This window comes from Panthera onca, chromosome C1 (genome assembly GCF_046562875.1).
Source record: "Panthera onca isolate mPanOnc1 chromosome C1, mPanOnc1 haplotype 2, whole genome shotgun sequence".
NCBI lineage: Eukaryota > Metazoa > Chordata > Mammalia > Carnivora > Felidae > Panthera > Panthera onca.
Genome location: NC_138346.1, coordinates 213803378 through 213818768, shown reverse-complemented (window position 1 = coordinate 213818768; position 15391 = coordinate 213803378). Strand labels below are relative to the sequence as shown.

Genomic DNA, 15391 nt, shown 5'->3' with positions numbered 1-15391 from the left:
TACAAAATTCAAGTTAAAAGTTGGAATCACGCAGCTCCCGTCAGTGCTAGTGTAAAGACAGACAGCCTCAAACTGGTAAGGCCTCTAAAATAAATTCGAAACGAAATCCCACGTGAGCGATTGCACTCGGTCTCCAACCTCAGGGCTGGTCCGAGGCGGGCCTGTGCTCTCGCGGCCCACCTGCCTTTTTTTTTCTTTTTGTTCTATGTAGAATAATAACCTTTACAGGAAAAATACTGTACAACTTTCTCGCATTTTTTTCCCCATTTTGAATATTAAAGCCCCAAACAGTGGTATCCTTCCTGTTCCCACCACGTGGGTGGCTGAGACCCCTGCCGGGCCCAGCACGCCAGCACCTGCCGCTCTTAGGTATGGAAGTGGACACAGCCTCAGCCCTCCGTGGGCAGAGGCTGGGGCCTGGGAGTCCCCGGACGGCCGAGACGCGCCTCTTCCGGGCCCCAGCCCTCGGGAGCAGACACCGGGGCAGGGCCCAGCGGCGGGGCACAGCGCCCCGGCTCTGCCAATTCCGTGAGGTTTCCTCCGCGGTCCCTGCAGTGTCGCCGGCGCTGGCGCCTCTGCCCCTCCCTCCCCCGCCCCCCGGGGCCAGGAGGGAGGGTCTTAGCTGCGTGAACGGGAGGCCCTGCCAGATGCTAGTGGGGCCCGCCTCTGGGGGTGAGGGCTGGGGGTCGCGGTGACCCCCGGCGCCCTTCCCAGTCCTGAGCAATGAGGAATCCCACCGGCGTGGTCGCGGGGCCCGGGGTCCGGCCGCGGGGAGGGGCGCGCGGGGCGGTTGCCCGGGTGTCTGCGCGCCCGCCTCGCCCTCAGGGCCCCCCGCTCCTCGGTCCCACCCCGGACAAGAGCACCTTCTGTTTCCCTGAAGAAGATCCCCGAAGTGCAGCCAGAGGAGGGTCGCTCGCAGCCTGTCCTTCCAGCCGCTGGCCGCGCGCCGCGGGCGGGGCGGGGGCGGCCCCGGAGCACCAGAGGGAGGCCCCCGCCTCTGTCCTGAGACGGACTCGGGGTCCGGAAGCACCGGCGGGGCCGCCCCGAGCCCGGAGCGCCTCCCCACGCCGGCACCGGGTGCGATCGCGTAGCTCTGGCGGGGGCGGGGGGGGGGGCAGCGTTACAGATAAATAGCATCTCTTACAAAAGGAATCACAATGGCCACCACGGGAGGGGGGCGGGCGAGGCGTCCCCGACGGGCGGGCTAGGGCGACGCTGTGGCGGGCGCCGGGGCCGCCAGCTCTGGGCTCCGCGCCCCCGCCGCCGCCGCCGCCGCCGCCGCCTCGGGCAGCGACTCCTCCGAGTCGGTGCGCAGGTCCTCGTCGTCGTCCTCGTCGTCGTCGTCGTCCTCCTCGTCGTCGTCGTCGTCTTCGTCGTCGTCCTCGTCGTCGTCCGCCTCCTCCTCGGGCAGCTCCAGCTCCTCCTCCTCGTCCTCCTGCGACGACTCCCCAGCCGCCACCGGGCCGGGCGCGGGTGCAGCGGGGCCGTCGCGGGGCCCGGGGCCGTCGGGCGGGCCGGGGTCCCCCGGGTCGCCCGCATCGCCCGGCCCCAGCCCCAGGCCCGCGGAAGCGGCGGCGGCGGCGGCGGCGGCGGCGGGCGGGAGGAAGAGCAGGGGGGCCCCGGGCTCGGTGCCCAGCGACAGCGCGCCGTCCAGGCCGACGGCGGGGCCCGGGGACGCGGCGGGGGGCTCGCCGCGCTCCTGCTTGTCGTGCTTGCGCTTGTGCGAGTCCATCTGCGACATGCCCACGACCGTGTGGCGGCAGCCCGGGTAGGTGCAGTGGAAGTGCGAGCACTTGAGCTTGTACTTGCAGTCGGGCACGGCGCAGTCGGCGCTCGAGCTGAACTGGCAGAAGCCCGCCGCGCTGATCACGTCCTGCTTGCCGTGGTGCTTGCGGTGCGCCGTCACCTTGGTGCTGTCGGTGCAGCGGAAGCGGCAGCGCAGGCAGTGGAAGTGCGTGCTGGAGCCCGAGAAGGGGCAGTCGGCGAAGTGGCAGCTGAGCGAGGCCTTGAAGCGCTTGAAGTCGTCCAGCACGAGGTTGTCCACGCGGTCATGGTGCTGCGCGTGCTTGTACATGTGCGTGCGTCCGCAGAACTTGTAGCCACAGTTCTCCCGCGTGCAGTGGTAGTGCGTGACCTTGAGCGAGAACTGGCAGGTCGGGTCCCTGCAGTCCTCGTAGAGGTCGAAGCGCCGGAAGCCCTCCAGCATCATGCCCTCGTCCAGCATCTTCCGCGAGGAGGCCGTCTTGCGCCGCTTGCCGAACGGCGACATGTCCTCGATGATCCAGAAGCGCTTTTTGGCCCCGGAGGCTGTGGGCATGGAGATGGTGTTCCCTGCGGAGGGGCCGGGGGGAGGTCAGCGCGTGCCGGGGAGCCTTTCGCACCCACGCAGGGTCCCCGGCTCCGCGTGGTGGCCGGAGGGCAGCGCTGGGGGTCGGCTTCCCCAGACTTTGGGGGCCTCTCCCCCTCCCCCTCCCCCGAAGAACCAGGGAGCCCCCAGGCTTCCCCTTGCGTCATCCCCTGTCTGCAGGACGACCACACAGGCATCCGCCCCTCGTGCGGCAGAGCAAGCAACCCGGGGGATGTGGTGGCCGCTTCCTGGCCAGTTTGGGTGGGAAGTGAGGACGCATCCCTGGCGCTAATTGAAGCTGAAGGGGGAATCTAGGTCGGCAGAGCGTAATTACCCACGTTGGACGGACGCCAGGATGCCATCACGAACCCGCCTCTAATGAGGGACAGGCGGGCTCCTTCTCCCGGCCGGCTAACCAGTTTCCCTGGCTGCCCACCTGTCTGCACAGGGGACCTACCTACTTCCCGCAGGGATGCCCAGCGCCCTGGGGCTGTGTGGAGCCGTAACGCCCTGCCCTGAGGGACACCTCCCCTTTGGTGCCAGAAGATTCTTTAAAGTCTTGTGGGGGTCTTCTGCCCCCAGTAAGCCAGAAGAGGGCAGCTCTTCTGAGGGACCGGGGCTGGAGCAGGGGCTCAGCCAGCAGACGGGTTCCCATCTGTGCCCTCCCAACTGGACCCAACGGCGCCCTGGACTTCGGATGGCTCATGGCCAGGGCTGCCTGGTTGAGAGTGGCCCCGCTGCTGTGGCGTGAGGGGACAGCAGCCCCTGGCACTGCACAGGCAGCTGGGGGAGGGACAACAACCCTGGCATTCCCGGCCTCACACCCTAGGAATGAGAGAGAAACCTTCAGGGGCTGGCCCTACCCAGGGTCAAGGGTGGGTATTCTCCAGGCTTCTCCCATGTGGCTGACCTGCTCAGCCTGCCCCGAACCTGCCTAGAATAATATCCGGCCTCCACGGCACCACTGTGCCGCGTTGTCCATTTAGGGAACAGACCCAGTCACCCCCCACCTTGGCAGGTGAAGAGAAACCAAGGGCAGCAACGGTGTGGGGGTGCGTGGTGCAGGACAAGGGAGGGTGTGGGGCCTGGAGATCCAGGTGAGTGAGAAGTGGCTGCTTTGGGTCTGAGGGCACAGGGCTCAGTGTGGTTATGGCAGTGACAGCCTTCCACAGGTAGAATTCCAGAAGGGAGACCTTCTGCCTCTCTGGCACAGCACTGGCCTGGCACTCAGCAGAACGTGAGGCAAAAATGAGTGAAGGAAGGTGCAGGGCTGCGGTGATGGCCACAGCAGAGGCGAGGGGCTGGCGGGTCCCAGCCCTGCGGGGCATCGGATATGCAGGGGTGGGGGGTGGGGTGGGAACTGGAGGCACCCCTGCCATTGAGCCCTGCCTGGGGCCTGAGCCACAGGGACTCCCTCTTCCTGCTTGGCTCCAGGGCTGGGAGGGGGTCAGGCTGGTGTCAGGGCCCTGCCTGGACCCAATGCTGAGCAGGAGTCCAGAGGAGCTGTCCTTGGGACAGAGACAGGGCTCTCTGGTTCTGGGGGGCGCTGGGCCGTGAGGGACGCAGGTGGCCCTGTCCTCGCCCCAGCAGGTCACAGGAAAAGGTCAGGTCCCGGACCATGGCCTTGAGGGTCAGCGGAGGTGACACACACTGGCAAGAAGGCATGTGCGAGTTACCTGCAGCATCCTGAACTAGGGGGACGTCACTTTTTACTGGAGTTGCGGTGGCTGTGGCGGGCGGGAGGCGGGGCGGGCTGCCGACCGGGTGGCCCAGGCCCCGGGTGGCTCCGAGAGTGGCACTGAGCAGAGAGTATGAGAGACAGGGCGGAGAAAAGAGGCATGGGAGGGAGGGGAGGGGCGCCCGGAGCACGGCGGCTGAGAAGGATGGGGTCAGTGGGGGCTGCGGAGCCACGCGGGCAGCCTCGTCGCCAGCGGCAGCAGGAGGAGGAAGAGGAGGAGGAGGAGGAGCCGGGCAGCCTGGAGAGGGTGGAGAAAAGCAGAAAAAAAAAAAAAAAAAAAAAAAAAAGAAAACCAAAACAAAGAAAAAACAAACAAAAAAGAACCAAAATGAGAAACCCAATGGCAGAAGCAAGTATGATATGAAAACACGTGGACAGATGACGAGCAGAGAAGCGCCACGAGAGAAGAGTGGGGAAGGAGGTGGCAGGAGGAGGAGAGAACGGGAGGGGAGGCTGCGCAGGGAGAGGCCGTGGTGGGCTCAGGGAGGGCCTGCGCCAGAGCCCGGCCCTGGTGCGACCCCAGTTTGGGGTCCAGGGACTGAGCTTCGGGACGATGGCAGAAGGGCCGGAAGGAAGGCCGCGTGCCCGGGACCTGGGCCCTGGCAGGTCCCCGGCCCCCCTGCCCTTGAGGACGAGCCCAGCTCCTCTCCTGGAAGCCGAAGCCAAGGGCTGAGTGCGGGCAGGAGGGGGCCTCAGTGACCTGTGTCCCCCAGACCAGCCGGCCCTACCGCACACTAAGGCTGGCTCTGTCCTCCTTTGAGGCCACGTGACCACGAAGCCTAAGATGGACCCTGCGGCGCCTTGGGCCGGAAGCTCCCGGCCCCCGATGTCTCCTCCTGGCCCGCTGCTCGCGCTGTCGCGGCGCCGCCCGGCCGTGTGCTCACCTGCCGCCGTGCTCTCGTTGCCCACGGGGGTGCTGGAGCAGCTCCGGTCCATGGTGGGCGACTCAGAGGACACGGCGCCTGGGCTGCAGCCCGTGTAATCCATGTACTCATCTGTCTCCGTGTCCATCAGGCTCGGGGGGCCCTGAGAGAAGAAGGGGCACCCTGAGGAAGCCGGGCGGGGGCTACGCCGCCCACAGGGGGGCAGGCAGGCCGTCCCTCCGGGCGGGACGCACCGACGCCCGCTGGGCACCCCGGGCGCTCACCTGGGAGGGGGGCACGCGATCGAAGTTCTTGCCCAGCATCCTCCGCATGTGCTTCCGGGCGTGGGAGGTCATCTGGTGCTTGAGGAGGAAGGAGAACTGGCAGCCCTCCCGGATGCAGTGGAAGTGGCTGTTCACCTGGTTGTACTTGCAGCCTGCGGACACAGCCCCGCCGGCCGTGAGCTTCCCCCGGCCGGCGCGCACAGCGCCCACCGTGCCTCCTGGGCTCAGGGGAGTGTGGCCAACGGGCAGATGGTGTCTGGGGAGGGGACACGTGCCCCGTGGTGGCATTCCTCTGAGGAGGGCTTGTATCCACCCCACCCCCGGGGGGGCGGGGAAGAGGTCCTAGGCTCTCCGGCTGGCCAGGGCCTGGGCCCACCCTCTCCTCTGGCCTGGCGTGGAGGCAGGTGACAGTGGCGAGGCTGGGCCCCATCCCCTGCCCCTCTCGCTGAGAGGTCCCGGGGTTTCTGGGCGAGAGACCCCAATGACCCGTCCACCAGGTCGGCCCCCTCCCGGCAAGCCACCTGTCTCCACATCTCTGGGGAGCCCGGGTGCCTGCCCCCAGACCTGTGTGGACCTCTGCCCCGCCCCCACCCACCTCGGCTTCGCTCTGGGCTGAGAACAAACAGCGGGCAAGACTGCAACAGTGTCAGCAAAGGGCAGGTGAAGGCCTGCCCGTTGCCATGGCGCCGGGGCTGGCCAGGTGTCTTATATCATCCCCCAGCTTTGTTTGGCCCCAACTACCACCAAAAACACCCGAAGCTGAGTAAATACCGACAACCACGGAATACCCTGACCCCCGTAAACTGAGCCCAAGGACGGCACAGGCCACCGAATGTTGACATCTGTTGCCATGGTTACCAACCCTCTCCCAGGCCACGAATTCTTTTTGAATTAATACTTGAAAGAAAGGTTTGTTTCCTGTCTTTTCTGGCAGTCGCCGAGTCTCTCACCCTGCCCCTGTGGAAGGGCCAGTCCGCGGCAGCCAACGGCCCCACCTCTGCTCCCCCAAGGCCCTGCTGCTATGACCACCTGAGTCACAACAGGCCTGGCCTGCGGCCCAGCTGTCTGTGCCCGGCCTGCCTAGCTGCCACCTGCCTTCCAGTTTCCAGTTTTTTCCTGGCAGATTCCTACCCCACATCTGCAGGCCTGTGAACGTGTGGCTCCATCCTGAGGCAGGTGGGTGGGGTCTGCCCCCTGCCCAAAGGCATCCTCGGGGCAAGCTGGGGCCAGGGAGCTACTCCGGAGGCCCCGGTCGGGTCCAGGGCTCCGGGCGGCTTCCCTGACGAGGGCCCAGCTCTCAACAGCAGACTCAGCTCCCTGGCATCTGCCTCGAAGTTCAGGGCCATCTGTGGCCTCCTTCCCAGCCCCATGGCCACCTCCTTCTGGGTCACCCCAGGTCACAGATGCTCTGGGCCGATCCACAGTGTACCTGCTTGTCCTACCAGACCCCCACCGCCAAGCACGGTGCTGGCCAGAGGAGACGCTCAAAACCCTGAGCTGCCACCACCCCCACCACCTCCCGTTAACAGCACGGAGCCCTGCACACCGCTCTTCCTCGATAGGTATCTGCTGAATGAGCAAACAAACCAGGGGCCGTTCTGGAAAAGCCCTTGTAGTTAGAGCCATGGAAAGAGATCCCAGAGTGAGGAACATCAGGGGCTCCTATGTTATCCGCACTCCCTCTTGAGAGAATGGAAAACAGCACCAAGTCCAAGGCCTGACTCTGATGACGAGGCCCCAGGCATTTTCCCCGGATGTAGGCGGAGTGCTCTGAGTCACTCACACCCCTATTCCTGGGCTCTCCGTGTTTTGACAGTTTCCCCTGTTTGATGATGCCTGGCCCGTGACATCAGTGGCACTTTTAACACAACACAGAGTCTGACGTGCAGGGACAAGAGGTGGGTACCAGGAGAGGTGGCCGGGGCCACCAGAGCCACAACCTTGCCACCTGCTGCAAGTCTCTCCCCCCAACCGCGGCCCTCAGTACCTAGCCTGCCACACTCCTCGCGCTTGGTAAAGTACTTGAATCCGTTGGCTGCCCGCCGCTCGGCTTTCTCGTGCTTCTTTATGTGCCACGGCAACTTGGTGGTGATGTTGGTCACAAAGTAGCAGCCGGTCCGGAGGCAGTGGTAGTGTCCACGCATCCGGAACTCGCAGTGCTGCGGGGAGGGGCGGGAGGGTCAGGGCCAGGCTGACCACTTCTCTGAGCTCCCACCGGGCCCAGGGCTCTGGGCGTGGCAGGCCCTTTTTTCTTCCGTGCTCAAATCAGAAAACACAACTGGGTGTAGGCAATTTCACGTGTTAAAAAGCGGTATGTCCCTTTTGGAATCTGACCAAAACATCCTACCTGGTAATCGTGCCACCCATTTCTAATTCCACACCCAGAGCAGACATCACTAATCTATCCTAGCACTCCTCTCTGGATGCTTGGCCTTAGGCAGACATCACTAATCCGGCCTAGCACTCTTCTCTGGAATGCCCAGCTCTAGGATCAGACTCCTTCTCGAGGCACTCTGCCAAACAGCCCCTACCAGTCTTGGGGTAGGCCTTTACGGTGAACTTGATCTGCCCTTCCTTTCTGGGGCACGGACAGTTCAATCTCTAGCTGTCCAGTGGGCTATTTTAAAATTCTAGGCCTCTGGGGAAAGGGAGCATAGTTCCAGGATGGTCAGAATGATGCCAAGTGCACGGAGAGTCGGGATGAAATGACAGACGTCACCAACTGAGCACCAATCTGGACCCCTGCCCAGGGGCCTCCAGGGGCCCAGGGGCAAGACAGTGCCCTTTCCAGAGTCTGGACGAGGCCAATTCAAAACGGGCGTGAGAGACGTAATGAATCCCTGCCGGGAGGAGCCAACCCCGGGCCCCGTGCCTCCCTGCCCCCCACCCCGGGCCCCAGGCCCCCGCCCGCACCTGTCCCCGGGGCTGACCTGGTTGGGACAGAGACACTGAAGTGAGTAGTACGCAAACTGGTCTCGCACGTTCACCAGGTTGTTGTTGGGGTTGATGTGGTCCAGGCAGTGGGACTCAGCCTTGCCGGAGGTTTTGCAGACGTACTTGCAGTTCCCGAAGAGACAGTGGAAGTGGAACTTGTTGGCGTACTTGCAGTCCGTGGCGAGGCAAGGATCGCTGGAAGGAAACCACAGCCCAGAAGGTCATTGGCGTTCCCAGAGCCCTCCCCACCGACATCCTGACATTGGTCGAGTTGGGGTTCTGCTCCCTAATCCCCTGCGGTGTGGCCCAGAGGAATGGCCCCCGGGGCTGCCTTCCTGCTCAACAAGTGGCCTCGGCCAGAGGAGACTACAGATCCCAGCATGCTTTCCTGCCTTCTTTTTGGAGCTCGGCTGGTGCAGAAAGGGTTGCGGTGTGCAGCCTGCCCAGAGCATTGCATGCTGGGACACGTAGTTTCCACGGCCACACCTCAGGATTATAGATAAGGCGGCTGCGATAACCTCTTGGATGTGAAAATGAGAGATGGCGTTGCCAGCCCTGGCGGGGCGCCAGTGAGGGCCTGGCTGGCGTGGCACAGGCACTGCCCTGGGTGTGGCTGACTGACAGGGTGCAGATGGGTGGGCAGCCCTACCCGGAAGCTCTGCTCCCTCGGGGCCCTGGCCAGGGGGAGTGTGCGCCTGGTGTCAGGTCCCGCCGAGGCGCGCAGCTGCTGGGGCCCCCAGGGTCAGCTCGGGGCTCAGGGCTCCCGCCCACTCAGAGAACCTCACCAGCCGGCTGAGTGGTGGGGCTCGGGGGTGGGGGGTGGGGGGTGCTGGGCTGAGCCCCCATGCCAGCCTGCCCCGTGAGCGGCAGCCCTGCCCCACGGCCTGCCTCCTGGGCTGCAGACAGGTGTGGAGGACGCCATACCCCGGCCTTCTGCCCTGGCTGGTGCCACAGCTGCCGCCACGGTGGCCCCGGGGTGGGAATCCGACCGCGCTGGGGAGACTAAGAGCGCTGCCGCTGTGGGGAGGCGGAACGAACAAGAGAAGCTCGGGGAGGGACGGAGAGGAACGCAGGTCCCCTTCCAGGCCAGAGGCCCGCCCCAGGTGCCCAGAGAGGGGGGACAGCTGCCACTCAGGCGGTACACGTTCACATCCAATTTATTACTTTTATTGAGAACAGGAAGCCGCACACATAACGATACAGAGTCACCGTTCTCGCCGCAAGGCGCCACCACCATCCAGCGAGGAAGGTCCCTTCCACCCCTGAGAGCTCAGACCACTGTGCGGACGGGTGTGGGCCTGGAGTGGGGGCCTAGCCCCCTCGCCCCCCACCCATGACTTCGCTTGCTCTGCAGAGACTTAGCCATGGGTGCAAGGCCCAGAGTGAGATGCAGCCTGCCTTGCCGGGCGAGGCCCAGCACTCCCGGCCCACCTAAGCTGGTCCTCACAGCGCCAACACTGCCCCCTCTGGAACAGCGGCCCCTACCACCACCACCTTCTCCCACCCCGGCTGCCTGCTTGGGGAGCAGGCAGTGAGGCCAGAGCAGCAGCTTCTTTGGCTAGAAGGACAGCGTCCGATGACCGTGTCCCAGAGAGGCTGGGGACAGCCCGGGCTCACTGCAGGGTTAGGAGCAGCACCTCCTCGGCTGCCCTCGCTAGCACCTACTCCCGAGACACACGGGGGACACGGGACTCCCGGCTCATCGAGGGACTCACTTCTCCTGGAACTGGAGGAATCCGGGTTTGACCTGGGGCTTGGCGTTTTCTAGAGAAGTCGTTGCCAAGGGCGAAGTGGGCAGGTGAGGCACTGACGCTGGAATCTGAGGCATCTGGGGTATGGTGGAAGCCAGCTGCTTCCAGGCGAGCAGCGTGGGGGTGGAGGGCACGGCAGCCGGGCTGGGAGTGGGACCCTCCAGAGAGGCTGTGGTGACAGGAGGCGCTGGAGGGGACGAGGGGGCCAAGGCAGGTTTGGTCTCCGCAGCCGAGGTGGGGAAGGGAGCCTCTGCGTTTCCCTTCACTGCTCCTCCCTCCGTCCGGAAGTGGAAGCTGCAACAGGCAGAAACAGCGGCTCAGTGGGGAGGAAGAGGGCCCTGCGCAGGGAGCCTTTCCCTGGATGTTACCCCATCACGAGCCTAGGGGCCCAGTGTCCCTTCCCATGCCTTCCTGTGATCTTCCTGCTGTGTCTGTCCCTAGCTCCTTCCTACACGGAGCAGGGGACAGGGACAGCAGGGGGCATGAATCTGTGCTTCCAGAATCTGCTCTGAGAATTAAAGGTGGGTCTCGCTCGGCCCTCAAAGATGGCTCTTCTGCAGACTAACGGCTGCCTGAGCAGTGAGCGGAGCCTGAGCTGGGGCCCAGCAGTAGCCAAGGTCTGTGTTAAATGTCTGCGAGTTCTGGGTTCAATTACAAGAGGCGGCTGGCCTGCTGCTTTTCAGCTCAGTGGGTTTACAAATTAATTTCATTATTTTTAGGTCAAAGAAAATCTACAAACGCAATACCGTGGCTTGGAAAAGGCCTTCACCTAAGGTCTCTGCCTGGGTCAGAGTGGGGTCTCTCCAGCTGGCTCTGTAGGGAACATCTGTGGTAGAGCTGCTGGCCACACTGGTGGGGGAGGGGCGCGGGGGGTGGGCAGAAACAGCTGCTCAGGGTCTCCAGGTGGAGCCTGGACAGGCTCAGAGGACCCCGCCAGGCGGCTGAGCAGGTGGAAGGATGGGGAAGCCTGCCTTTTTCAGGCAGTACCTTCTAAGAAACTAGCTCAGCTTCTGAGTTTCGGCGCGAGCAGCACACGGCGCCTGCCTGGAAGGCAGCTAGAGACCCAGGCAGCCCCCAACCCCACGCAGCCTGGGGCCAGGCTGGAATGAAAGGGGCTGGGTTTCCATGCGCCCTGGGGACCCCCACTCACTTGGCATGCTTGATGGCCCCGTCCAGGGTGCTGAAAAGCGCGCCGCACTCCTCCACCACGCAGTGGAAGTGTGCCTTGTGAAGGAAGTCACACTGGGCGTCACAGAAGTCCTTGGTGCCAAACCTGGCCAGAGGAAGCAGCGGTCAGAGGAGACCCCGGGGCACTGGCCACCATGACGGGTGGGCGTGGCCCTTCCTGCTCCTTTGCTCTGCCAGGGAGCCCCTCACCTTCGAAGGTACACCTTCCAGGGCTCGGACAGCTTCTCCTGAACCAACGCCTTCACGGCCTTGCCCAGGAAGGGCGAGGACTCCACGGCGGGGCTGCCCTCCGCTTCTGTCTTGATGTTCAACAGGCTGCCAAGGTTGGGGTTGCCCTGAGACATCTGCAAAGAGAACAGGGCCGGTGCTTGGGACTGGCTGGCCGCCGTGGGAGCAGCAGCGGCTCTGGGCCGCCTGGGCCTCTTGCAACGAACGCACTAGAGCAGTGGAGAGGAGAGGGCGCCTGGCCCTGCACAGCTCTGGCCACAGCCGAGTCCGCTCTGAATGGTGCTGCCCGAGGCAACGTGGGGATGCCACGGCTCCTCCACACAAACCCCGTGGTGCTAAGATCCATCACTCAAGCTAAGGCCGGGACTCTGGGCACACACCAGACCAGCTTTCCCCAGACTTTGTGGCTCCCTGGTTATTTTCCTGCCAGGTTTTCAAAAGAAGTGCAGGAGGGGGGGGGGGGGTAACCCCTATGAATTCCTTGAGAACAAGAGAAGGCACACAAAAGAGGAGCAGAGAGGGAGGGAGGGAGGCTCAGGGGGTGAGATCAAGATGGCTCAGGGCTACTGGGCCAGGAGGGGGAGTGGCGAGGGGGAGCCTGTGTGAAAGCTTGACCCACATGGGGTGTGGGGCCCCGACACGAAGGAACGAGGGGGTACAGGGGCCAGTGACACCCTCCCCCACCGCCAAGAAGGGAAAAGTAGAGCAGGAGAGCAAGGAGGGAGAGAGGAAAGGTAGAGGGCGCGGGGCCCTCGGCAGAGGGTGGCGGGAGGCTCCTTCCCTGCCAAGGGCCCAGCGGGACCCCCACCCGTGAGGTCCGGCCCAGGCTCAGCTCCCCCAGCAGTCACTTGTGTATGGTAACCAAATTAATCTTGCTGTAGTCAAATTTATCATGTGAAGGGGGGGGGAAATATATTTGAGATGATGTATAATTTACAAAGACCCTGCATTATTTAAAATAAATATTCTGGAGCGACCTCTGTGGAAGGCGTCCGAGACCATTACTCAACCCAAAAAGTGGAAATTGATGCTTTGCTCCCACTTTAGTGCCCCTCCCCCACCCCCTTTTAAACAAACAAAAAAATATATAAAATAAATAAATAAAATTAATAACTGAGAGGGAAAGAAGTTAGAGGGCTCTGGAAAAGCTTTTGGAGCCCTCCATCTGAAGGGAAAAAAAGGGTGTCAGAGGCTGGAATATATTTCTTCAGCCAGTTCATTAAATTAATTTGTAAGCAGTGGCTCTGAAATTATATCCGATGAAAAATGGCCTCAAAATTTAAATGGTACAAACTCATCTTATTAGAGGCAAAACATTAAAAAACAAACACCTCCCCCCCGCCCCCCAGCACAGCTTTAATTTCTCTGGGTGGGGGAACGGGAGGCGTGTGATGGATGGTTCTTACCTTATTCATAAGCGAGGATAAGAGAGACGAATTTGCCGGGACTGCATGGCCATTTGATTCATTACTGGAACACACAAACCAAGGGGCTTTAGCTCAGACGTACGTGGGACTGAGCCCAGACACCCTTCCCTGCCCATCCCGAAGGCCCCGGCCCCGCCTGCTACATCTGCCTGGGCTGGAGGAGGACCCCCGCCGGGAGGGCTTGGCCCCTGACCTCGGTGGGGTCCGGCTCCAAGGGTGCTGTCCCCAAGAGCCTCCTGCAGTGGGGCAGAAGCTGGTGGGGTGGGGGCCTGGCCTCGCCTCACCTGGGCTCCTTCACAGTCAGGTCTAAACTGCGGTCCTGGGAGACCTCGTGGGGAACCGGGGCGCCAGCGCTCTCACCGGGCTCCTGCTTCACCGGGGCCGGGGGGAACCTGGCGGGGGTGGCCTGCTGCCCGTTTCCTACAGGGGAGGGGAGGGAAGATGGTGTTAGAGGGGCTGAGGGCTTCCTATGGACACAGACCGGAACCCCCCACCGCCAGAAGGGAGGGCAGTGGGCTGGGTGGGCCGGGGGCCCCAGGGGAACCCTGGCTGCTGGTCAGCGATTCTCCCCACTGACATGATCGCTTGTGACGCTTACCCCTGTGTGGCAATTCTTCAAGTGATAATTATTGCAAAATTATGTCAAAGTTGTCCCAGCTCAGGGCCTCCTGGAGGAGAAGGGCGGGAGGCTGGGGAGGGGGCTGGCACGGGGGTGGGGGCCCTTCATTTTCTCCACCGACTGTCACAGTCGATTTGTGGGGCTGCCGCTTAGGCTTTTATTAAAGACTCTGTTAATGCTGAGGGAAAGTGGCAGATCTAGACTGGGAGCTGCGCCCCTCCGCAGGTCCCCGGCCCGCTGTTGCCGGGGCGACGGCCCTGCCTTCCACTGAGCATGCCTAGGAGGGGCATCTGCTGTGTCAGGGCGATGGGAGCTGACAGCCAATCAGAGCAGTTCAAACTATGTGACCTCGCCAGTCAAGCTGTCCAGGGCAGGGATGTGAGGCCCACTGTGGCCGGGCTGGGCTGGACCAGGGTCTGGGTGGGAGCTGGCGGGGTGTAGCCATTGGGGGAAAGTCTGGAGCTCGGTAGGCAGATGATTTGGGAGGCCAAGCAGAGCGGGGGCAAAAGAAGTTGCTGACAGGAACATGTCCACCGAGCCCTTCTCCACAATCCCCAAGTGGCTGAAATATTAATCTGCCCCAAGGCACTGCAGCTGACAGAAAGCTGCTTCACAGACAGCAAGTGGCATTTGATTAAAAAATAAAGGAAAACGCCCCCCCCCCCCCCTTCCCTTGACCTTTCTTTTGGGGGAAGGAGATTTTTCTAATGAAAAAGAAAGAATTTGACAGTCTGGCCCCTGAGCTCAGTGTGGTCCTAAAGCGGGGCCCACCCCGGCCCACAGGCGTCTGGCCAGAGACACAAGGCCCCTGGGCATCCTGCCATCCCTCTCACACCTGGGAACGGAAGGTGGGTCCCTCCACGCTTCCAGCTGATGGGAACGTCCCACTCGGGACAGGATAGTAGCTCCCTGAAGTCACTTGCCCAAGGTCCCCTGGGAAATGGCCCAGCCCCCTTGCCAAGCACCGGCAGGCCCTCTAGGAGACCTGGGCAGACCCCTGGGCTAGGCCGCAGGGACCTTCCGTCCTGCCTGGTCTTGAGACGGTCTCACAGCAGAGTAGGGCACGCAGGTTCAGGAGCCGGACCGCTGAGGTCCAAGTCTGGACTTTGCCACCTCCTGGCTGCGTGCCCGGGATCAGGCTACCCCCACTGCCCCATCAGTACCACCAGGCAGGACTCTGCTTCCCTGCCGTGTCCCCAGCACCGGTGAGGCGCCTGGCCCTCAGCAAGCCCAGCGGTTGCTGAATGAGTGGCTGAAGTGACAGCTGACTGTTCTCAGCTAAGTACCGAGAAGGGGGAGAACAGGGAGAGGAGCCAGGTAAACAGAAAGCCAAAGAATTCCAGAGATCAGAGAAAACATTTAAAAAGAGTAGAAAAGTTGAGAAGGAGAACCACTCCCCGTGGTAAGCCAGAGGGAGGCCAGAGGTGGGACTCGGGAGGTCTGGCTGTGTTGTCCAACATGGCAGCCGCTGGCCAGGTGTGACTAAGTTAAAGCGATTCCAACCAAAATCCGGTTCCTTGGTCACAGAGCCAAGTTCAGGCACTCAACAGTCACAGGTGACTAGTGGCTGCCCTACCAGACAGCACAGGACAGAACATTTCCGTTCCGGCAGAAAGTTCTACCAGACGGCACTGACGGAGAGGGAGACACTGGAAGGTTATCCTCGGCCTTGAGGGGCCGGCCGGGTGTAGATCCCAAGCATCCCTGAAGTGCGGCCACCTGCTGCTTGGCTGGACCCATGCCCCTCCAGGTGACATGGGGGGCCCTAGGGAGGCGCAGGGATCTGGGACTCCTCTCATCAGCGGCTGGACTTGCGATGAGGGAGGGTGACAACTGGGGGGTGCGGAGTGGTAAGGACCAGCTGCCCCGGGACACACAGGCTCCCGGTGAGGCCAGGCCTATGGCCCCCACTTCACAGATGAGAGAACAGAGCTGCCTCGGGTGGCGGGGGGCAGGCCGGAACAAGGGAGCCGCAATAGCGAACAAACAGGATGGAGGCAGAGACCAGGCAA

General features: G+C 62.8%; 1 protein-coding gene across 3 annotated transcripts in view; it reads right to left on the bottom strand.

Moving 5' to 3' along the window:
• Positions 1 to 1108: 1108 nt before the first annotated feature.
• Positions 1109 to 15391, bottom strand: part of CASZ1 (castor zinc finger 1) — a 146653-nt gene continuing 132370 nt past the window's right edge. For 2 of the 3 annotated variants that reach the window (XM_060622326.3, XM_060622325.3), the window contains 11 exons: positions 13045 to 13180; positions 12740 to 12803; positions 11295 to 11449; positions 11068 to 11190; positions 9882 to 10211; positions 8163 to 8361; positions 7220 to 7391; positions 5233 to 5384; positions 4970 to 5111; positions 4024 to 4323; positions 1109 to 2331 (listed from right to left, as the gene is read on the bottom strand). In XM_060622326.3, coding sequence (XP_060478309.3) covers positions 1205 to 2331; positions 4024 to 4323; positions 4970 to 5111; positions 5233 to 5384; positions 7220 to 7391; positions 8163 to 8361; positions 9882 to 10211; positions 11068 to 11190; positions 11295 to 11449; positions 12740 to 12803; positions 13045 to 13180 — 2900 coding nt within the window. In that variant the 3' untranslated portion in view covers positions 1109 to 1204. Of the gene's footprint in view, positions 2332 to 4023; positions 4324 to 4969; positions 5112 to 5232; positions 5385 to 7219; positions 7392 to 8162; positions 8362 to 9790; positions 10212 to 11067; positions 11191 to 11294; positions 11450 to 12739; positions 12804 to 13044; positions 13181 to 15391 lie in introns of those variants that run through there. The other variant, XM_078452439.2, reaches the window with a different exon arrangement.